Raw genomic sequence first — 25,063 nt, forward strand, 5'->3', positions numbered from 1 at the left:
CAGAAGAGTTGCCCACTGGTGGTCAGGAGAGAGAATGCAACATAAACACATGAAGCATAGTCTTCTATACAACCAGAGGAGTCGCCCTCTGATGGTCAGAAGAGAGAATGCAGCTTTAACACATGAAGCATACATATACTTCTATACAACCAGAGGAGTCGCCCCCTGGTGATCAGGAGAGAGAATGCAGCTTTAACACATGAAGCATACATAGACTTCTATACAACCAGGAGAGTCGCCCCCTGCTGGAGGTTAATGCAAATGTAAGACAATCCAGGATGGGCTTCACTTTTCAGAATCGGAGGTTGCGGCCAGTTCTTAGACCCATCAATATTTCCCATCATTCACTTGGGACTGCTGTCATAATATTGGCAGCGAGACTCAGTCAACATCGAGGATAACGATACATGAAATTTTAAAAGAAAGCTAGCAGAGTCAACCCACAAGAAGCAATTACTGGGTTTCATACTGGCCCAACAACAAATGTCTTTTCATTCATACCGCCTCTGTTCCAGTCTCCAATAGATTTTTCTCTTTCCTCCAAAAGCATAAATCACAAACGAGCAGCGGTTCATCAGTTTAACGTTTATGATAACAATCTCTTTAAGGACACGCACTTGTGGAATTTTGTAAAATCACCTGGCTGGCTGTGATAAAGTGTGAGCGACGAGCGTTCGGCGCTGTCGCTGTCGAATGGGAATCGGACAAAAGGACGATGACGGAGACGGGATGAAAACGAGGAGACATCTTCCTCTGATGGCTGCTCTCCATACGGGAGCTGGTGCTCGAGAGCGAAAGCCTCATCGCCTTAAAAGGTTACGTAATAGTTAAAAGTGTAATCCAGGGCTGTGTGTGTGTGTGTGTGTGTGTGTGTGTGTGTGAGAGAGAGAGAAGGAGAGCGATAAAGTGTGTGTGCATAAGAAATAAAGTGTAGAAGGATAAAACAAGAGCGTAAAGGAGGGATCAAATATGTGTAAGTCTCTGTGTAAGAGAATTTGGGTTTGAGAGAGAGCTTAGTGTATATATAAGTGTGTGTGTGTGTGTGTGTGTGTGTGTGTGTGTGTGTGTGTGTGTGTGTGTGTGTGTGTGTGCATGAGAAATAAAGTGAGAGAGAAAGAAAAGGAAGGTGAAAACAAGAATAAGGAAATAAAGGAGAGATTAAAGAAAATGTGTCTATGAGTCTAGAAATCCGTGTTCGAGAGAGGGCTTATTGTGTATATATATATATATATATATATATATATATATATATATATATATATATATATATATATATATATATATATACACATGTGTGTGTGGGTGTGTCATGCAGAAATGATGACCCCAGTATTTCTGTGGCCCCGAAGTGCCTGAAGGCATCTTTTATTAACCAGAGTTCGGCTGAGCTTGACCCATTTGAGATTAGGGTTGCGTGTGAGTTTGCAGACTATACTGCGTGCGTGCGTGCGTGTGCGTGTGCGTGTGTGTGTGTGTGTCCGCCCGCATACATGTCAGTGAGCTAAAATCTGATCTCCAAACAAATTTACAAAAACTGTAAATAAAAGTCAATGTGTCTGTTCTCTCTGTCTATAGAGAATAATATATATATTATCAAAAGATAAAGACACGTTTATGGAAATAGCAGCAGTTAAGAATCTAACTACGTGAAAAATACATCTTTAACTGCAAACAACCAATTGGAGAAAGAGTTTAACTGCTGCTATTTTGTTCTACAAAGAAGTTAATCTTCCGCTTCCGCTCACTGAATGACTGATGTGTTATTATTCAAATGCACTGTGGGAACTTCTCTCTTTTATATTTCTACGGACACAGGTTTAAACCGTATAATGATTTCCAATCAAAGATCCAGACACTTTCTAAAAACAGATACCATGTTTTCTACTGACGATTCATTCCAGGAGTCCAAGTGGCCTTTTTGTTCCTCTTAGTCTTATCTTTCGTCTGCCGTCGGCTGATTGGCCAAATGTAAATGAGAGTTCAATACTTCCAACTATTATGAAATGCAGCCCCGCCAGAAATAAGAACATAAAGCAGGTTATTGGCGCTGCAGACTGCTTTCGTCTCCGTGTGTGCGTGATCATGAAAAGCTTGGCGGGCAGCGCGAGGCACTAACCATCCAAGAGTTGGTCGTTCAATTCCCACTTGGGGGCCACTCAGGCTATAAATACAAGCACTCATGTCGCCGTGTTTGATGACACACACACACACACACAGACACACACACACAGACAGACTGACTTACTGAGGCACTCTCCAGTGACGGCGTCGAGGAAAAGCCCCTCTTGGCAGCTGGTCCTGCAGTAGCCGCTTTGTAGGGAGGCCAGCGGGGGGCAGGAGGTGCAGTCGGCCTGGGAGGGACCGGAGCAGGTCTGGCAGGACGGATGGCATGCTGGGAGGTGGAAGACAGAGCGAGAACAGGGTTAAAAAAAAAAGGGCAAAAGTCACAAGATAAAGTGGTGATGGAAGTAAGGAGGAGACAGGAAAAGATGCATGTAGGAAGCTCCGGAGGGAGGAGGAGAGCTCAGCTCCCAGCAGCAGCAGCGTCTACACCTCCTCATCCTCATCCTCATGCTCCTCCTCCAGGACGTATTGCTGGACCCATTGAAGGGAAGGGGTGCACGGGAGAACCAGGACCAAGAATGAGAGGGGCAGACTGTCAGACCCTGCTGCAGTAAAATGAGAGGTTTTCTAAAAAGGACTCTTAAGTTGCATTTTTGTTTTATTTTACAAAGTTAACCATGTATTCAAAACTGGGACCGTAACCTGGGGGAAAAAAGACAAAAATAGATAAAATAAAATAAAAAAATGTTTCACTCAAAATTTAAATGAGAACGCAGTTAAGATGTACGAGAACGTAATTGGGTCGGCTGCTGCTGGAAAACAGGGTTGAGGAAAACACTGCGACTGAACCACGGAGACACATAAATGTAACATAAAAAAAAAATCAACTAAATATATTGAAGAAAAGAGGCTAAAAAGCTCCATAGAGCCGCAGAGTTGAGGGTAATTCGTTGTGGCTTTGTTATTACGAACGCCTTTCACATTACTCATAGTCATTTGATCCATTGCCGTAATATAAAAGTATTGATCACTGGAGCTTTAATTACGCACTGTGTCGTATCGCAAAGCATAAGAAGTCCCCAGCATCTAAACTTTGTAGTAAAAGTTAACTTCTCCTGAAGACAGGAATACAATATACCTCTTCAGGGTATCTGGGTAAGCTTTCTAATGAACCAATCAGCACGAAGGGAGTCCAGGCTCAGCAAACACACCCTGTTCATTTTGAAAACCCAGGAGGGGAAACGTACTCTGAAGCCCATCGTTCTTCCCCACTTTCCCAGGCATCCGTCTGCGTCTGTGTTTTTAGTGGTTAACATGCTGTGGTATGGTCTAAATGTATGTTATAGTATAACACTTTGAAGGATCTATTCTTTAGAATTATGTTGTTTTTTTTACTTTTTACATTTTGAGTAGATTTTGCTAATCATACTTTTACTTAAATAGCGTTTTGAAAGAAGTACTTTTACTTGTAATGGAGTAGTTATACCAGAGGTGGAGCCAAGTCATTGTTTTGCAAGTCTCAAGTCTTTGTACTTAAAAGTCTCAAATTAAGACTGACACATCCCAAGTCCTAGGATTAGTCTGACAAGTCCCGAGTTAAGTCAGACAAGTTAAGTTAGTCTGACAAGTCTAGAGTCCTTTACAAAGTCCTAAACAAGTAATCGAGCACTCTTCACCAAACGTAATGCCTTTTGTTTGCAGTTCAAACAAACAGATATGAAATATAAACGGATCACTCTAAGGGAACGATCGGTTGATTATACACACATGAAGAAAACAGACTTAATAATAATATATTCCATGTAGATCCTCCTAAATCACAAACAGTGGGTTTCACTGTTGCTTTAAGATATCCGAGTACTTCTTCCTGCACTATCTACGGTGTTTAGTTTGGTGCGGTGGAGAGTTTTTAACGTAGCATTAGATCTGACCTTGATGCTTCCTTCTACTTGTAGCCCACTTGTTGTGTGGTTAATCCAGTCAAAAGGTGCTTCAAACACAACTCTTACAACAGTGATGTTTGAGAAATTGTGCTTAATAAAGTTCACCTTCACTGATCCCACTTTAGCACCGAGCAGTAAAAAGCTTTCACCCCAAAAAATACAGTTATTTCTGTGGTGAACACTAACATAATTGTAACACCTACCTCTGTGGCTCTGGGCCAAACTAATGAATGTGTAATATCAAGGCTTTTTTATTACCCTGACTCAACTAAAAGCTCTAGTCTGGACCCAAAAAACACACCGGGAGGCCGCCTCCTAACAGACCAATACTTCAAACGGCATCTGAAGACGCTCTCCTCTTAGAATTAGACTCAATTACAGTATCTCTTATCCTCAATTTAAACATGGTTTATTTTTGTTAAATTTCCCAGCGCATACAAAGAAAAATGGGAATTCTGTGAAGGGTGATTACACTGTTGTCCTATAAATCCGGCCTTCATTCTAAATGCTCACCATTAATCAGAACCATTAATCAGTAATATTCATATATATATATATATATATATATATTGCACCTATCCAAGAGGCTGTTTTCTTGCTAACACTGTGAAAGCAACTGCAAATGGGTCCTAGAAGGTGGGAGAATAAGCCTCTGGGTTACGCTTGATTAATGCAGATTCAGGAACAAACAGCTACAGACAATACATGTCCATGAACAATAGTCTTAATCTGGACTAACACAATTATCTTGATCATTGTCTTACTAGTTTACAGGCACCGGTAATAACAATGACGGCAGTGATTGCTTTGAATTCGGGAGTTTATCCAGTACATCGATTTTCAGCTCAGTTGTAAAAAAAGAAAGTAACGTTTAATATGTTTATTCAATGCTGTCCTACACTTGTTTATTATTGTTTATTCTATAGATTTAGATGAGTGTGAGTAGTTTTACTTTTGGTACATTATTTTGATGCCAATACTTTTATACTTTTATTTAAAGTTACTAAGAGTAACTTTTATTTTGCGTTGATTCTGGTGCCCCTGTGGACTAAAGTGGTAGTGCACCAGGGTCCCTTTAGAAAACCTCTCATTTCACTGCAGCAGGGTCTGACAGTCTGTCCCTCTCAGTCCTGGTGCTGGTTCTCCTTTCCCTCCAGCGGGTCCAGCAATACATCTTGGGTCTCCTGTCCTCAGTGGACTGGTCTCTGCTGGAGTCTGAGCTGAAGGAGGTTCTGGTGAACCTGCATGATGTCGTCTGGTTTTACCAGAATCCGACCCGGTGGCTTCGATGAGGAGCTTTAAGAAGAACTCTATAGAACCAGACCATCTTCTCTCTGATGGTCTGTTTACTGATGGAGGATTAGAGAGGACCAGGACTACACTGAGGTCTATAGAGGACCAGGACTATACTGAGGTCTATAGAGGACCAGGTCTACACTGAGGTCTATAGAGGACCAGGACTAGACTGAGGTCTATAGAGGACCAGGACTACACTGAGGTCTATAGAGGACCAGGACTACACTGAGGTCTATAGAGGACCAGGACTAGACTGAAGTCTATAGAGGACCAGGACTAGACTGAGGTCTATAGAGGACCAGGACTACACTGAGGTCTATAGAGGACCAGGACTATACTGAGGTCTATAGAGGACCAGGACTACACTGAGGTCTATAGAGGACCAGGACTACACTGAGGTCTATAGAGGACCAGGACTATACTGAGGTCTATAGAGGACCAGGACTACACTGAGGTCTATAGAGGACCAGGACTACACTGAGGTCTATAGAGGACCAGGACTACACTGAGGTCTATAGAGGACCAGGTCTACACTGAGGTCTATAGAGGACCAGGACTAGACTGAGGTCTATAGAGGACCAGGACTACACTGAGGTCTATAGAGGACCAGGACTACACTGAGGTCTATAGAGGACCAGGACTAGACTGAGGTCTATAGAGGACCAGGACTACACTGAGGTCTATAGAGGACCAGGACTACACTGAGGTCTATAGAGGACCAGGACTAGACTGAGACTGGTTCAGAACCAGGTAAAGGTTCCTCACAGTGGTATTGAATGCTACTTTTATTAGTTCGCTGCTCTTGCACGGTTATCCCAAGCCTTGAAAAGGAGGACATGTTTATAAAGAGAGGACATTCTATCCGGTCCTCACGTCTTCAACGGGCTGAATGAGAGGTGTGTGTGTGTGTGTGTGTGTGTGTGTGTGTGTGTGTGTGTGTGTGTGTGTGTGTGTGTGTGTGTGTGTGTGTGTGTGTGTGTGTGTGCTGTCACCTTGGCACAGGTTGTCCTGGATAAAGAAGCCTTGTGGGCTGGTGGGGAGACAGCGGGCCTCGTGCAGGCTGGACGGGGAGAGACAGGATGTACAGTTGTCTGCAGATGGCCCAGTACACTGCCAGCAGGAGGGATGACATTCTGAAAAAAATAACACATTTTATATTCAGCACAAAGAAAAGAGAGAGACAGAGGATGCTCACTCCCCAACTGTGCCTCCTCACTACTTTTCTACTTTTCTACTGTCACAACAACAACACTTTACAGCCGCAATGTCCTTTTCCTGAATGTCCTGGAAAATGTTATACATATATATATATATATATATATATATATATATATATATATATATATATATATTACAAATTTAGCTCAACTGTAGCTGCATAATAAGATAATATAGATCAAAATAATCCTTTATTAGTCCCACATTTGCAAGATTACAGCAGAATAGTTGCACTTTCAACAGTAGAACAAAAAAGAATATATATATATATATATATATATATATATATATATATATATATATATATATATATATATATATATATATATTTATTGGAAAAAGTACAATAAATAATCAAAAAGTAAAGATATAATACATAAGTAAAACGTGAATAAAAGAAAGCTATTAAATACAATCAGATTGAGTGGTTGGATACACATTACTGCACATATGAGGTGGAATATAAGTGTTTATATTGCACATACATACATTGATAATGCATCAGAAGCAGAAGGAAGGCGGACCGCTCGTAAAAGTACACATTCTGGGCCTGAACCGCAGCCAACTCTCGCCACTATTCTTGTTACCCTGCAGCTGTCCTGCTGGATTTTTCTTTTTCGGGGGGGCGGGGAGAGATCTGAGTCTCGAGAGCTTTAAGTGCACCTCTGCCAGTTAGCAGTAACGCAAAAACTCCAGCCGGCTTCACCAATCGGAAGTCACGCATGAACGCCAGAGTCAGTGCCAGCTCAGAGAGCCAGATCCAAGAGGGCCACGAGCCAGCGGAGACTTCTGAAATGTGCTCTGCTGCTCAGTTGGCACTTTAGCTTTTATTTCTTTTAAGTTTAGATGATGAAACATTACACTTCCACAAAGTTTGAGAATAACTGGGCTCCTCACATCGTAGAGTTGGCCTTCCGCTGAGCCCAGATCAGCTGTTGTCTCTTTTGAAACTCATCTAAAAATGGTCCCAACAACCAACATTGTTTATGTGGATGTGGATGGGTATACGTATATATATATATATATATATATATATATATATATATATATATATATATATATATATATATATATATATATATATATATATATATATGTGCATCCATATGCACATATATACGTATACCCATAGACATCCATGTGCACATACTGTATATACATATATGTATATATGTGTACATGGATGTGTATGGACATGTCATAATGATTCTATTGCTTATGTTTTGAGTTTTCTTGGAAAGCACAAGGTTATTTTATCTGTCATTGCACACAATAATTCAGATTTTCCGCCTTGTTCCTGTTTCTACTCTGCACGATTTTGAAAATCAAACTTGGGATCCAAAAACCTCAAGATTTAACCTCAATAATGTTAGTTATTAAGGAGACACTGAGCCTCTTCGGAACTTTATTAAGTGTTCATGAGAGCTTAGCTTGGACGCTTGTTCAGCTTCAATCCATCAAGTGTTGCACTTTAAACCACATTAAATGAAGCTTTATCTGACCTGGGTTTGGCCACTGCCACAACATTCCTGTGCTTGCTGTGTCGTTTTTAGTTTTTTGTATTTACCCTTCCCCTTGCATGCACACACACACACACACACACACACACACACACACACACACACACACACACACACACACACACACACACACACACACACACACTGCTGCCCTGAAGCAGGCTTTGTTTGCAGCTGTTGATGTCTGCTTTGGCTGCACTGCTTTGGGCAAATAGCTGAGCGGCGCTTGAGGACCCACGAACCGACCTGCCGGTGGGGATGAAAGACAAAGGAGCCTGTCACCAACTGGCCAGGAGCCGCAGGTGTGTGCACGTGTGTGTGTGTGCGTGTGTGTGTGTGCGTGCGTGCGTGCGTGTATGCACTGCATGACTTCTCTTAAGTGTATAGAGAATGCACTCAAGCACGGCTGTGTTTATAATTACTCCTCTCTGGGTTCTTTCACAGAGCTGTCAGCCGTATCCGGGTCCTGTGTACACTCTGCATGACAGCACTGGCAGGAACAGACTGGTGCTCTACCTGAGCCAACACTGCAGCGCCTATGTGTGTGTGTGTGTGTGTGTGTGTGTGTGTCAACCATACAGAAATCATTTACCCTATTTACCTCGGTGTCAGAGTCACAACAGTGTAAGCTGAAGACGTGAATCTGACATCATCGCCCACCTCCTTCACCTGCAACCTGTACCCATAATCCTCTTCTCTCTGGCATCCTATAAGGCTTGCTGAGATGATAAATAATATATAATATGTTGAACACGTCAACAGCCAACGCAGTTTAACACAACCCCATTAAAATCGTCAGTGAAAAAGAAAACACGCTCCGAGGCTTCATGTCAAACTTCATAAATAAGAAGAGAGAAGAAGAACGGCCGCCAGCCTCTCGTTCCTTTATTGCAGCTTGGTTATCTAATTTGCCGCGGGGTGCAGGAAGCACATATTGATTCCTGTAATACCAAAATTCACGTGCGCGTGTGCATTGCGTTCTCGTCGCACAATATCGGGCGCACACGCTTGGAGAATCGGATTCATTACTGGGTTTTGTGCTGATGGGGTCATAATATGAAGCGGATGTGCGGTCGATGAGGTTGTGATTTAGTTTTGGGAAGATGGGAACGCTGATTTTAAACGCCTTCCTCAAAACGAGGACCGTTACGCCAGATCTTCTGTGAGTGGAGGGCCGTATCTCATTCCTCTGGAGTGTCGTTACATTGATTTCCTGCTGTGTTATGGTGTGCTGGAAGTCCGGCCACTTCCGTGACAGAACACATGAAGAATAAATGTGCAGTTTCCAGAGTGACCTGACCGCTGTTGAAGAAGAAAAGTTGTAACCCTGTAATATAAATCACTGCTAAATACACTTCCTCTCCGGTCAACTGGTTGTGACATCCAGTTTCCATTTGTTTCTTTACCTTTCTTTTTACTGTATCTGGACTGAGCAGTGACATAGAGATGTAGCCCCGCCCTAAAGCATCCCCTGCTTTATGGTCTGTTTGACTCTAAAAGGAGCATAATTTACTAAATGAACATCATGCTGTATTGAAGGTGAGGGAATAAATTAAGAGAGAAGTAGAGTCATTTTCTCATAGACTTCTATACAATCAGAGAAGTCGCCCCCTGATGGTCAGTATAGATAATGCAGCTTTAACACATGACGCATAGACTTCCAGAGGAGCCCTCTGCTGGTGAGGGGCACTGAAGTGGTCGTATTGGACGTGTTGCTAGCGAGAACTGTTCCCTTGGTCTTCTGGTTACTATATAAAGTTTGTGCCCAAAGTTAAGACAGAAGTAAATTCAGAGAAGTTTGAGGCGTTGGTTTGGTTGACTTCGGTGACTCCTGCAGTAATGTTATCAGGCTTTGAGGCTTCTGGTCTGAATCATCAAACCCGACTGAACAACCTTCACTTCAACCGCACGATTTGTCTTTGAGAAATATCATAAGAATTCACCGTATGTTGTCACTGCTGACTCCCCCAAACAAACAAACAAACAAACAGCAACAACAACAGTGGACTTAAAAGGCTTTCGAGGCCCTCAACATTCTATGATATCATCCAGCAAAGCATGTTTACACTTCCTGTATAGGCTCGACCTGTCTGTGGAGCAGCATCGAACCTCCTACACAACGACTATCTCTGTCTGCACCGCAGGGCTGCAGACTGGAGAGGAGGTATGGGGGGTTTAGCCTGGAATCTGCTCTCAGACACCTGACAGCTCGTCAGCGCAGACCCACTCAATGTGCACCTCACTGTGTGTGTGTGTGTGTGTGTGTGTGTGTGTGTGTGTGTGTGTGTATATTTACATGCCGTCCTCCCCCGCTTCAGGACAGTAGCTGCTAAGTGTCTGTCCTCTCTCTCACACACACTAGTACAATAGCCTCCATTGTTCCCGTCCAAACACCTGAACCCACTGACTCTCCACTGAGGGAAACCTTCGCTGCTAAGAATAGAGGCTGGATGAAAGAACTCGTCGCTTATCCCGCTGAACCTCCGGCCCGCCGTGTCGAGCCTTGTTTAGGAGGCTAGGGAGTTAAAGAGAAGGCGCCGGCGAACACAATGGCTGCTGAACAATGTGACTCGGTGCTCCGATCCAATTTTCTTTGGTAACAAACACAAAGATTTGTTTCCAAAGCGAGAGCCGGAATCAGATATCTGATTTTTTTTAAGGTGTTGGCAAGACATAATTCATATCACGTCACCGAAAATGCTGCTCGTTAGAAATAAAAGGTGTTTTTATTCATTAGTCATAACTAATCATAATAAAGGAGCACGACACGAAACTAGGAGTCTGAACCTGAGTTGCACTAACTAGGATTCGTTTAATCTGAGATTAGTTCTAATTAGATGAATGCATTTGCAGGCTGTTTGGATTTAATGGATGCAATATGGCCGAAGATTAAAATAATAGAAAACATCACAATTAACCGCGGAGTAAACTGAAAAATGTTGTTTATCTTTCTTCAAGTACTTGATAACTTCCTCAAAAAGTTAGACATTTAAAAAAGTTAAATCACCTTAAGTGTAAATTTAAAGTTAATACTGGCTCATATTTTTTAAGTGTTGGTGCAACAGAATTAAATTTGATTTAGGCTTCTAGTAAAAAACCCTTCCAAAGATGTTTAAATTGCACCTTTCTAGACTTAAAGCTAGTTTTAAAGTGCTGGTGCAACATAAAAGTTAAACAATGATGTCAGATGGTCTGAACCCAGGTTGCATCGTATTGGTTGGATCATAGAATCAAATTTTAAAAAAGGTTCTAAAATCACCCATACTAAAACTGGGTTATCTCCTCAACCACAAGGGCTTATTGATATAATACAGAACCCCTCTGTTTTTTTAAACCAGAGGGGTTGCCCCCTGATGGTCAGTAGAGAGAATGCAGCTCTAACACATGAAGCATAGACTTTTATACAACCAGAGGAGTCGCCCCCTGATGGTTAGTAGAGAGAATGCAGCTTTAACACATGAAGCGTAGACTTCTATGCAACCAGAGGACTCACCCCCTTGTGGTTAGTAGAGAGAATGCAGGGTTTAAGACACTTTCATATTTGCTTCTCTCGGCATAACTGGAGGTTTGCCACTTGGGTTCCTTCTTAGCCAATGCTTCACCTTCCACCGGTATAATGAAAATCGTCCACTCTCTATGCTCCTATTCATTCATAATCTCAGTCTCTAATTCCATCATCTGATTGGGGACGTGGACTTTAAATTAATCAATTCTGGATGAAGTCTAATCTCCAAAGACTTTGCGCTATTAAATGTTATGCAATTGTCATACATTATTATGAAACTCTAAACAAGTCTCTCCTGATTGAAATTCTGTGCATAAAAACAAGAGAAACGAGAGCAACATGCTCTCATGCCTTCAAACCCCTCTCACTGATGCCCTCCAAAGTCTGTAAAGTAAATTCAACCTGAACATAAGCCTCGGCTTGAAAACCTCTGTTTGGCAGTGTGAGCGCTAGCTATCTCATTTCAGCTCCAAGACGGGGAGAAGAGGAGAGACGGAGAGAAGAGACGGAGAGACAGCCGGTAGAACAAATACCCTTCTCTCTGCCAAGAGGCGACGGCGGGACGGAGAAGGGAAGAGGAGTCAATGGTGGAGCGGCGATCGGGCTAAACGGATAGAATTTTACAGCACACGGTTGGTACGAGGGAGGGAAAGAAAACTAATCAGTCTCTTTTTTATCTCCCTTCTCCTCTTCGTTGTCAACCTGCTTCATGAAAAAAAAACACCCTCCAGCTTTCTGGCAAGGAGGTGCTTTGTGTGTGTGTGTGTGTGTGTGTGTGTGTGTGTGTGTGTGTGTGTGTGTGTGTGTGTGTGTGTGTGTGTGTGTGTGTGTGTGTGTATTGGTAGGCAGGTGATCATTATTCTCACTTGACAGACTATCCCCTCAAACCTAAAACCAACCTTAAATTAGCCCATTACACGCACAATTTCACACTCACAAACAACCTAATCAGGTGTCACACACACACACACACACACACACACACACACACACACACACACACACACACACACACACACACACACAGTACTCCAAAACCTTCCAATGTCTGTTCAAACCTTCAGTTTTGTAGGGGAACGTTTTGAAGATACAGCATGTTTCTATTACACTAACTAGGGCTGCACAATATGTATTGTAGCGACCCTGGGTCAGGAAAGCTACGAGACGTAGATGGCTTATAAGGTGTTTATTAAGAGAACATAGAACAGGCTACTGTTGGCCGTAGCCTACGCCAAAACAACAGCCAAAACCCCGTGAAAGCCTCTCAACCAGCTTCACGTCTGCTCCGGGTCATAGACTCTGCTCCGAACGGCTCGTAACACCACACCACACAACAACATCCTCGCTCTCCAATCACAGACACGCTTCACAGCTACCAGCTCATGAGACGTTCACTTACATCCTGAACATAACATTTATAACACAACATTTCCCTCAGTCCGTTACAGTATATATAAATATATTATTTTTTTAAATCTTATCATCACTGTAAACAGCGCTACACACATTGGTCACAACTTTGCACTCAAGGATTTTGGGGGATTTTGTCAAAAGAGAGTATCAGTAGAAAAACTGCATTAAAAAATGAGTTAATTTCAGTTAATTGATGATTTTTGCGATCGGTTCAATTTGTTGCATAAAAGACAGTTTTTTTTTTAATTGTTGTATTTTAGCACAATATTAATAACATATAACTAAGAACACTTTAATATCTCTTTTTAAGTAATATATGTATTCACACATATAACAACAGTAAACTACGAATTACACGTGTCAGCAATAAAAGATACTTTTCCCCTTTTGTATGTTTTCTCCTAAATTCTGACCTCCAGATCAATTCTGTGCACTTTATGATGAAAGCAGAAATCCAAATAAATAATAATAAAAAAAGAGCCAATACCAAACCAAAAATTCACTAAAACATCTTGGCTGGAACTACGGATTATTTTCCTCACTGATTACGCAATTGATTTTTTTATTTATGTCGGAACTAATTGTTTGGTCTACAAAATGTCCAAAACTTAAGACAAACACTTATTGCAAATTTCCAGAGTTTAAATTGTTGATAAAAAAGGTGAAAAATAGAAGAACAAATGTTAAAATGGATAAACAATTAATACAATTGTTGTGCATTAATTTCCTGCCAGTCGACTGATTGATTCCTTCACTAATGATGTCAGCACTGTGTGCTTTCATTAAACAAACGACATCAGTGTTGTCCGATCTGTTTTTGAAGCCCAAAGGGACCGATGATTGACTCGCTAAATTGGCTCGCTAACCAGTTAACAGCTTGGTTAGCTAAGAGCTTGGTTAGCTAACTGTTAACAGCTTGGCTAGCAAACAGCTTGGTTAGCAAGAGGCTCCTCCCCTCCAGAATAAATGAGGAAATTGAAAACCTTCTGCACTCACCTCTGCACATGTGCGTGTGATCCAGGAAGCTGCGTGCAGGACATGCGGCCGTGCAGACGCCGTGCTGCAGGTGGGCGGACTGTGGCAGGAGGGCCTCCTCGGGCTTCAGACAGCGGACACAGTCCGAGGCCAGCGGCCCCACGCAGGAGCGGCAGGACGGGTGACAATCTGGAAGCAGGGGGGAAGTGACAGGTTCATGTATTTGTTTATTTGTGTACGGTCTTAAAATACGTACGATTTAAGCTTACTGTGGCAGGTGTTATCCTGGGAGTAGAGCCCCTCCCCACAGGCCTCCACACACTGGCCCTGGTGGAGAAGGCGCCCACCTGGACACGAGCTACACTGGGATACCGAGGAGCCCCAGCAGGAGGCGCAGGAGCCATGGCAGCCTGAGGAGAAGAGGAAAAGGGATCCGAACCGTCGGGTTTAAAGATGGTGAACGCTTTCTCTTCTTTATGATTTACAGATTTAAAAAGGTCCCTACCTCTGCATCTGCCATGGCTGTCCGGGTAATGTTGAGCCGGACACTCGGAAACACACTTCCCATGATGCAAGGCGGTCCCCGGCGGACAGCTCATGCACTCGGGGTTGTCAGGGAAACAGGAGGCGCAGGACGAATCACAGGCTGTGAAAGTGAAGCGTGTGAATGTTAGCTCTGTGCTCGAGCAACATCTCCTCACCAGAGTCTGAGAGTTGTAGTTTCTCTGGTTCTTGAACCGGTTCCGTTTCAAGATCCATGGAAGCTCGGTACTCTTTATCCAACCTGTAGAATAAGACACGCCCACTAAGGCCGTACCAAGTAGGATCAAAACACTGTCCCGCCTCCATCCACATGACACCGAATGTACTCTACTGGTCTCGGTTTCAATTTAATTTAATAATAATAATAACAATAATAACAATAATAGTAATGATGATAATATAATAATAGCAATAATAATTATATTATTATAATAATAATAATATAACAATAATATTTATTATAAAAATATTATTAATAATAATAATGAATACCCAGCCTATCACCTGTTGATGTTTTTTACACTTCAAGTCAAAGAAAACCTCCTTTTGTTTTTTTTGTTCAAACTTTTTGCGTACCGAGTCAAATTTATTTATTTATTTTTGGTTTGAAATGCACAAACAGTTCAAAGTTAGGTGCAAGAACTGGTCCAGAACCCGTTTCCTTGTTTTATTGAGGACCAACAAGGAAATGAATAGAACATTTTGGTTTTATTGTTGCAAAGTGTGTGTTTAGTTGTTTGAACTCTGGTAAAAAACATGTCCAGAAAACAAAGTTAACTTTGCTGAATCACCAATTTAGGGAGCTGTGCGTTTGTGAGTCTGTGTGTGCGTCTGTGTGTGTGTGTGTGTGTGTGTGTGTGTGTGTGTGTGTGTGTGTGTGTGTGTGTGTGTGTGTGCGAGTGTATACTCCCACATCAACGTGACCCCTTTGACGCTTTGACACATGCTCAAACAGATCTTTGGCTCCATCTAAACGGAGGCTGATGTCAGTGAAAGGTGTTCCTACGGCACGCCGGAGGGGACATAGGAAAGGAAAACTACCTAATTGAACCCAGGAAGCCCTGAAGGAGGAAAACTGAGATGTTAAAAACCCTTCAGCTCTCTCTCTCTCTCTCTCTCTCTCTCCGGGAGTTGACATTTTAAACCAGACCTTAAAGCACAAAACTGGCAAGTTCTAATGGTTGTGACCTTTTTCTTTCAGAAAGTTTTTTGACATTTTCTAAAAAGAGAGAGCTTCAACTCCTCCACATGAAGCCGGAGGAGTTGAAGCGTCTCCCTCATTGACCCCTCCAGGTGGTCCCAACCAACAGAAAGAGCTCAGCCGTGTGCCGCCTAGCTCTTCGTCGCCCCAAAGGAGGTTCCTCGTCTTGCTTCTCCTTCATCTCGCCACTCCGAAATAGAACCCATCCATATTCATACAGGATCTCCTGATTCAAAAAGAGCCTCTGAATCCTCATTAGCGGAAGAGAGAACAGCTAATTAGCCTCCTGTATTTTTTTATTGTTTGTTTTCTAACTCTGACTACTGCTGACTTCATCGTTTCGGTCACCACGTGGAGTCGACGCTGGCGAGAAGCTCCTCAGGGAGGCTAAAAAACAACAACAACAACAACAACAACCCCCACACTCCAGAAACAAGCCCAAACAAACCTTCACCCTCAGTTGACCGTGAACACTAAACCTCTGTTTTGTCTCTGATTGGGTTTTCTGTTGGGCACATTGTGTGACTCTTCGTTTAATTTCAACTTCCAGTGTTTTCTATCTCTTAAAGGTCTAACATCACACATTCTGTCACGCTGCGGAAGGTAAATGAATCATTCTTTATTCTTTTCAACCTATTCCCCAGAAAGCTTACTACTTTCTAAAAACTACTATTTTTTTCCCTTTTAAGGATGATGATTGAAGCTAACCATGCCGACACAAAAGGCGGTCGCATTGAAATATTTCAGAAATTACACGTAATATCGGATATACCTGAGAGCTTTTCTGCAATTTGAGGAGTCTCTGTTAAAGAAAGCCCCATGAATCAGACTGTCCAATTAGTGCACCCACAATGCATTGCAGGAAAAACACAGGATGTTCTCTCTGTGTGGCTGAATGTAATGTTCATGTGCTTTTTTTTTTGTGAAACACAGAAAAAGGTTCAACAATATGTATCTTTAAAATATAGATGATCTTGTTTTCCTCTTCTCTTTTTTTCTTCCCACAATGCAGTATGGGAATGGGTCAACTTTACCGTAGCAGACGCCTCCTTGACTGTAGAAGCCGGCGGCGCAGTCGGGGACACATTCCCCGCCTTTGAGCAAGGCGGCCGGGTCCGAACACGCCACGCACTCCTGCCGGGTCGGCCCGCGGCAATCTGAGCAGGACTCGTGACAGCCTGGTGGATGGAACGGGAAACACACGCTGGTGACAATTTGTTTTGGGAATTTAGCTCTGTGTTTTTTGTACAATAGACATGTGGAGAGAAAACACACAAAAATGGAAATAAAGTACTGAAAAAGTTCCAAACATTTTTAAATAATCAGACAAAATTATACTGTCTATGATGTAAACAATTATACTGTCCATGATGTAAATAATGATACTCTCCATGATGTAAACAATTATACTGTCCATGATGTAAACAACCTCCAATGCGACATCAATGTCACGTTGACAGCAACAGAAGGAGGCATGAGGTCATCGTGGTGGAAATAAACACTAAACCATAAAACCTCAATGCACTTCACGCATTAAGGATCAAGATTGAGCAGAGACTAAATTAAAGGCGGTCTCCATGGCTACCGATACCGGGGGTGTTTAACGAGCGGCGGGAAAAAAGACGACGCTGACAACCGCGTGAGCCGGAGGGCTGAAGCGAGGTGAGCTGTGTGTGTGTGTGTGTGTGTGTGTGTGTGTGTGTGTGTGTGTGTGTGTGTGTGTGTGTGTGTGTGTGTGTGTGTGTGTGTGTGTGTGTGTGTGTGTGACCAGAGACAAAGACAGAATAAAAGAGACCAGGAACAAGACACACATGATTCCAGTGAATTCAACTTGCTCTAATAAGTCACACACACACTCTCACACTCCACAAAGAAACCTAATTCAACACAAACTGGTCTGACTACACCTGATTTCCCGGCGGCCTGCAGTCTGACGCCAGATGTGACAGGAAAAGAGACAAAAAAAAATAACTGTAAGGACAGGAGCGCTGAACACAGGAGCGCTGTGACAACGCTGGCTCCGATACGGCCCACTCTGTTTACTTCACACATTCACAAGCTGCTGCCGCTGTGTTCCTCACATGAAATGCTCGTTAATGGAACCTTTTCAGAGGACGTCCACAAAATATTATAATAAAGGGGATCCTTATGGATCACCTTCACAAAGCGCTCATGTACGTTAGAATGTCTATACGAGACGTCTCTGGTTGTTCCCATTATAATCGAAATAGAGTTCACAGATCCCTCAGATGTTTCTTTCTTTTCTTTAGGAGCCCTGACACGTTAGCGGTTTGTGGAAGTGAGTCCATTCATCCTTCCTAAAAAGGTTGTTTAAAGACACTTTTTTAAATGTATTTTTCATTAGACATGTTTGTGTACTTTTAAACTTTAATTATTTATCTTACTCTTATTGCTATCGTATTATATTTTGAAAATGTTTCAGTATTATTTATTTTACACTTATAATTGTGATTATATTGTTCATATTTCTTATTCTATTGTTTTTTGCAACTCTTCTGTTGTAATCTTTATTGAAACTCTTTTCTTTGGTATTAATAAAGTTATTTCTCATCTGACCTTCAGGGGTTGTTTCCGATGTACCACAGCGACGTGAGAAGAAGCTAGGTGACGAGTAGGAATCCTGATTTGCTGCCATGTGCGAAAACATTTCTAACTCGACCTACAAAACAAATAATCGGGAGAAGTTTCTCTGGCCCTTTTAATTAAATCAAAATTCTTGCGTTGAAGCCTCCTCGGTGTTAAGACACTGGGAGGATTCTTAGAGGAACCTGCGGAATATTGCCTCTGGTTGTGGATCAAAAATATTCCATGTTACCTTTTTAGAGCACTTAAAAGCCCAAAAGCTAGAAAATAAATCAATCATTTTTATAAGATGTACATTAGATTTCTGATACCTGATTGTATATATCAATATCAGATGTGAAGTGGTTACATACAGTTCAAACCCCTTTCTACCCACTTCATTTCCTCTTTGTTAATGTTACAGTAAATGTCCATGAGATGTTCAGGGAACAGAAGGCAGACGTTTGATCGGCAACTAAGTGTATATTGTAACATCACAGCTTTTTATAAATGATGTTCGCGCTTAAATTTCTCAGAACACCCGGTGAGCATGACATCTCAAACAGCTGTGAACTTCTTCAAAACGCAAACTCAGGAAAGCCCGTAAAGGTTCCTTGAGGAACTCCAAAGGGTTCCTGAACCCTGGCAGTTCCTCCACAGACCTTCCGCTGAGTTTACTTGCACTGAAATGTGCTGTATTCATACAACTGAGTTGTTTTTTAGTGATTAAGAGTTTAGAATATTCTGCTTTGAATGTAAGATACAAGCTCCTCAATCTCCACCTCATACATCATTGTGTCAGTGTAGTAAGAAGAAGGAAGCTGGAAATAGCAAAAAGGAATGAGGTCAAATATAAGAAGTGAGACGATGGAGACAAAAAAAGTCAAAGGTTAAAAAAAAGGGTTGAGGAAGAGAAGTGACGGAAATTCATTAGAAAGTTGTTTCAGTCGGTTTATAAACGAGCGGATATTTACCCGAGGAGAGTGTAATTAATTTAATCAGCAACATTCAAGAAATGCTGATGAAAATCTCACTCAATTAAAAGAAGATGCCGGAAGTTAACCAAAAATGTTATCGCCAAAAGTTGTTGGAAAGTAGCGTGACGTAAATCTCCCGATTCCCCGCTGCTCTCCCAGATAGACTTTCCTCAGGTGACGACGCCCGTATCTCCTCTCTCCTGCTCCGCATGCGCCTCTTTATCATCTACGAAGCACACATTACCAACCGGGGAAAACAGCACACTGCTTCTGTTCCATCAATCACACAAAAACGCATTTCTCCCACGACCATAAACGCTTTACCTCCAACAGGGTTTTTGTAATCTTTCCTTGCCGCATTTTTAATTTCAGTTTTATTTCCCCTTGCTGCTTTGCATCCTGAGCGTTTGGTGTCACTGACTTTCTGCTGTGTAACTCACCTGAGTCTCTGTTGGTGTTCGTCTCACACTTTATCTTTTGATTTAGCAGGTAAACTTTGGAACTAGTGTTCGAAAAGATTCAATACAATTTGCTATTAAATCGAGACCCGATGACAAAGAAGAACAATTTGATTTTTATTGGGACATTTACAACCCCATGGCCATTTAGAGAAGAAAAAAACAACCTTGAGACATTTTCACAGAACATCTTGAACAGATATTTTCTTGTCCCTGAAATCTGATCCAATCTTCAGCAAATTTGGGACATAACATATTTGGAATGTGCAAATGTAGCAAATGTACCAAATATGCAACATGTACCAAATGTAGCAAATGCACCAAATGCACTAAATGTACCAAATGCACCAACTGTACCAAATATGCAGGAGCGACAACACAGTGCTTGTTTTGATTCCCACAGGAAACTCAGGCCTCTATATTGTTTTAAGACTTTGTGTATTTTAATGTAAGATATGCGTTAAAAATGTATGAATGAATAAATTAAGAGAATTGTGCAGCCAAGGAGATCTGTGCTCTCTCACCTTCTTAGTGAGACAGTATAATTGAAGTTTTGTTTATCTCATCCACACAGATGTGTTTCTTTTCCTTTTTCTCTTTCGTATTTTCTTTTTCTCCATGTAGTCTGTCTTCATTTCCATCCCTGCTGTGTCCACAGCTCCAGTAAAGGGCCACACTTTGGGGGGACTGAAAGACCGTCTGGAAAAATTGAGATTTGTATGATAAAATGCATCGCAACCATAAGTGTGTGCTGCACGTGGTGCCTTGTGTGTGCCTCATACAGCGTTCATTATTGTCTCTTTTGTGTGACATTATTTACAATGTGTGCAAACTAAACTAAAAATGTGTTATTTTCACGCTGAACATTTTCAATGACTCAAGCTGTCCCTTTCCTTTGTTGGCCTCTCATTCTCTCTCAACTTCCCTTTTCCAGCAGCCAGAGTTTATCGCCGTTGTTACTGTGGGTGGATAAATCGCTTTTTTCTAACAGCATGGGATTCAAATCTTTCAAATTTGTAGTCAAATCATGCACACTTTATAATACTGAGAGTTCATTCTCAAAGTCTACAATCACTTTTTAGATTGATTTACAGACAGCTTTGCGTTTCAGCATGTTGTGTCAGCATGATTTCACATGATGTGAAAATCCACTTTCAGGGCCTTATCAATAAATTATCTATCAAAGCAAGTTGTAAAAATATTTTCCTTCTTGGTACATCAAGTGCAACGTGTGAACTCCAACTCTGAAAACTAGAAATTCAGCTGCTGAAAACCACTGCACACATCCCTCTCACATGTCTGCATCTTCTGGAAGAACTCAAAACCTTCACCCACTTTTCACCCTCTGCAACTGAAGCAACAACGTAGCGCAACAACGTAGCGCAACAACGTAGCGCAACAACGTAGCGCAACAACGTAGCGCAACAACGTAGCGCAACAACGTAGCGCAACAACGTAGCGCAACAACGTAACGTTAACAACGTAGCGTGAACAACGTAGCGTGAACAACGTAGCGTGAACAACGTAGCGTGAACAACGTAGCGTTAACAACATAGCGCAACAACGTAGCGCAACAACGTAGCGCAACAACGTAGCGCAACAACGTAGCGCAACAACGTAGCGTTAACAACGTAGCGTTAACAACGTAGCGTTAACAACGTAGCGTTAACAACGTAGCGTTAACAACGTAGCGCAACAACGTAGCGCCAATGTAGCAAAGATGGGAAACAGCTGTCTCCAAGGTGAAAGTCCTGTGTTTGTCCATCCACCACCAGTGGACTTTCTTTCTTGTGGCAGAAAGAACAGCAGAAAGTCTCTATATTTTCCGTCGCAAACTAAAAACACATCTTTTTCGACGACACCTTGAATAAGGAAGGTAGCGCCGTAGTAGCACTTTAGTAGCACTTAGATGGCACTTACTAATGGCACTTTGTAGTTTAACTTTATTGAAATTGTACTTTCTTGATTCTTGTTGTTCTGAGTTTGTACTCATGGTGGAATTGCACTTATTGTAAGTCGCTTTGGATAAAATGTAATGCAATGTGGCACTGTTATTATACCACAAAACTCTCCCACCGTGTCACCTTAAATGACAGTTGCCATCATTGAAAACTGTTTTGGGAAAGGGTGAACACTTTCAATCAAACTGTCAATCAAACTCAATCAAACTCTTGCAGAAGCCAGTCAGGAGAAGATTGAAAACATGTTTTCCATGTAGAGAAGCCTTCAGTGTTGATTATTGCTCTTCTTTCCATAAATACAGTCTGTGGTCCTTTCAAACACACCTAAGCCGAACTCTAGCCTCAAAATAAGAAAGGCAAGTACAGCAACTGGTTACAGGCAGGTTTCAAGTCTCTGCAAGTTAATGTTCAAACTGCTCGGACATGCATGTAAACTAGGCAGTAAAGTAGACATGATTCGTGAAATCTCTTAAAATGAACGAGAAACTCACAAGACATCCAAAAGCTCACTGCAGAGTAAACTTATGTGTGGAAAGAGTTAAAGTTTGAACCTGTTCTCCACTGTGACAGGTGGAATGACAGGTGAAATAGTTTCCTGGCCGACTTTTCAATTTTCGTACTGCTCAGCTCCTTTCACTGTCATCATTTCCCTGTCTACCCTCTCTCTATCCTCTCTCCCTCTTTCTTCCCACGACGGTCTCTTTTTGCTGTCCCAGGCTTCTCCTTGCCTCAGCCCACTGGCCTTTCTAGAGTCTCGCATTGGATTTCTTGTCATCTCACTTTCTCTGTTTGTGTCTCTGTTTCTCTCAAGCTTTTTTTTCCTTTTTCCTTTTTTCTTTTTTCGTCTGTTCAATTTTAATGTCTCTCTTTCTAGTTGACCTTCAAAGTGTGCAGAAGATCCTGAGAGGGTCCGTGATTAGAGAAGCTCCTCGAAACCCAGGCCTAAACACGAACCGGTTCCATATGAGTAAAAACCCGGAGTTATCGGTTCTTTAGAATTTACCCAGTGAGACGTCCTCGTCGCAAGGTCTCACACACAATGTCCCGCTGAATTACAATGATTATCTATCGTGCATCCATTCTTTATTGAACTGCACGCAGCAAGAATTCAAACATTCCCAAACAAAGTTCCTGACCCTTTGTGCTGGACACTAAAACTTTTTGTATTGCAGACGAAGCAAAAAAAAAAAGACACAACATGCATCACCAAGCGTTCTGTACATTTATTTGAGTGGATCACACACACACACACACACACACACACACACACACACACACACACACACTCCAAAAATGGTTATGTCCAACAAGGGGATTACACGTCCTTTACCGTGCCCCCTTTTGCATGGAAGCAATTTATTTTTCTGTGCAGCCCAAAGCACAGAGTTATCAGCGAGTGTAATCCCAGCAGGCCGGTTGCCAGAAGCCTCCTCTAAAGCCTGCTCTGCATAAACCAGTCGAGGTGGAGATGAATGCACAGTCACACGGTGCAGCGGATAATCTCCACTCTCTGTCCTTCTGGGGAGAGGGGGCGGGGGGAGGGGAGGAGGGGGCGAGTGCGGGGGGCGGGTGCGGGGGACGGGCGTGGAGGGAGTCCTCCAAACTTTGAGTGATAAAACGAGATGGGATGAGAGATTCGGCAATTAAACTGAACACTGAGGATGGAGCTTTGCGAGGAGATAAAAAAAAAAAATTTCTTGTAAAAATCTCCATTATAGGAACGAAGTGGAATCAGGTATTTTATTTTTTATTTTCTCTGATACCTGGTAGCGACAGCAAAGTGAGTGACACAATTGAGTTGGTATTGATTGTATCTGTCACACAAACAACAAAAGTCAGCGATCAACGCCCAAAAGGTGTCAATGGAAACCGTCTCCCTTAATAAAAATAAAAAGCGTGCTCTTCTTCTTGTGAGAGGTCACGATAAAACAGCTTGGTCATCGCCGATGCGCATCGAAGCCAACCGCAGCGCTTTGAGTCCTCAAAAGAAGGTTGACTTATTTTTCATTGTGGGTTAGGGTTAGCGGTTAGCATTTAGAACCCATCTAAAGACTTTATGGATGAAATAAAAATATTTGGCAGCATGAAAACCTCAACAATACTAATAATACGGGTTAGCATACATGCTACTAACCAAGTCAGTAAAGAGAGGAGTTAGTAGGTATATATATATATATATATATATATATATATATATATATATATATATATGGATGTATATCCCTCGGGAGACAGAAATCACAGTTAAAGTTGTTAAGACTCAGCGCCTGAACAATATATATATATTTCAAACCTCCCGGGACTCTAAATACTGTCCACCACCGGTATGCTCATAACAACGGGATGTTTTCACCATTTCATACCTAAAAAAAAACCGCCCAATAGTTTCTTCATCTTTTACTTTGACCGTCTGAAAACATCCAGTCAGGAGCTGCACAGTTTGTGCAACAACAAAAAAAGAAGAAAGGCAGAAGAGAAGACGATCTCCTGTAATTATTAACTTTGAATACACGCACGAGCAGAGGCAGGAACGCCTTCAGTCAGGAGCCAGAGGCATATACAAAAACAAACAAGAAAAGAAAGGCCTGTTGGCCTCCGGGGATGCATGAGGCTCTGGGTGGTCCTGGTCCTCTGCCAAGAGCAACACAATCCTCCGTAGTCGTCTGCAGCACCTTACAAACACCTCGCTCACGAATAGCTGCTCTTGTTTCCTCGACCACATTCCTTCAGTCGCCCCCCCATTAACAAACCCGGAGCAACGACGCCGGCTGTAATTTGCTTCTCTTGTGCGACGTTTGAGAATAAAATATGTTGTTAAAGGGGGAGGTGTTGGATTAATGCATGAGAGGGGAGTTCTGCAACGGGTGCCGCCGGCATATGTGGCAGCATAAATGCATGAAGTGGGCTTGTGCACGGCGAGCAGTGTGTGCACAGTGCAGACGGCTCGATGGGTGGAGGCGAGATATATAAAAAACAAAGCCGGTGCTCCACAGCGGCTGCTGCTCCGTCCTATTTAAGGCCGCCCAAGGAGCAGTCAGTCCTCCTGACAATATTCATTAAGGTGTGAAATTGAGCTGCACGACCGGACTGTAATCACATTGTGGTTACTCTCTCGCTCTCTCTATACATTTATACTTCTATTCCTCCCCATCATCCCTGGGGAGTTACAGCAGGTCTCCACCACTCGCTGCTCAGAGTGCATTAGCATGCCCACATGGGTTTGGCTCACTGGGGCCACGGGTTTTATTTACTGGCCCAGGCTGCAGAGCGCTGGGAGACCTGTGAGGTAGAGCTGTTGGAGGAACAGTCTGTGTAGACGCATTAGCAGTGTGTGCATTGGGATGGAGTAAGACTACCGAGACTGGTAGGTCATAAAACAGGAATGCATGAGTCTTTGTCGATGCCG

General features: G+C 42.4%; 1 protein-coding gene across 1 annotated transcript in view; it reads right to left on the reverse strand.

Moving 5' to 3' along the window:
* The window catches only part of fras1 (Fraser extracellular matrix complex subunit 1), a gene marked incomplete at its 5' end in the record, with an annotated part of 223,559 nt that overhangs the window by 101,960 nt on the left and 96,536 nt on the right, over window positions 1-25,063 (reverse strand). Inside the window, 6 exons of the mRNA XM_079222966.1 lie at window positions 2,246-2,392; window positions 6,296-6,436; window positions 13,956-14,123; window positions 14,204-14,344; window positions 14,440-14,580; window positions 16,713-16,856. Of these exons, the coding sequence (XP_079079092.1) occupies window positions 2,246-2,392; window positions 6,296-6,436; window positions 13,956-14,123; window positions 14,204-14,344; window positions 14,440-14,580; window positions 16,713-16,856 (882 nt within the window). The remainder of the gene's footprint in view (window positions 1-2,245; window positions 2,393-6,295; window positions 6,437-13,955; window positions 14,124-14,203; window positions 14,345-14,439; window positions 14,581-16,712; window positions 16,857-25,063) is intronic.

Source organism: Taurulus bubalis (genome assembly GCF_910589615.1).
Source record: "Taurulus bubalis genome assembly, chromosome: 8".
Classification (NCBI taxonomy): Eukaryota; Metazoa; Chordata; class Actinopteri; order Perciformes; family Cottidae; genus Taurulus; species Taurulus bubalis.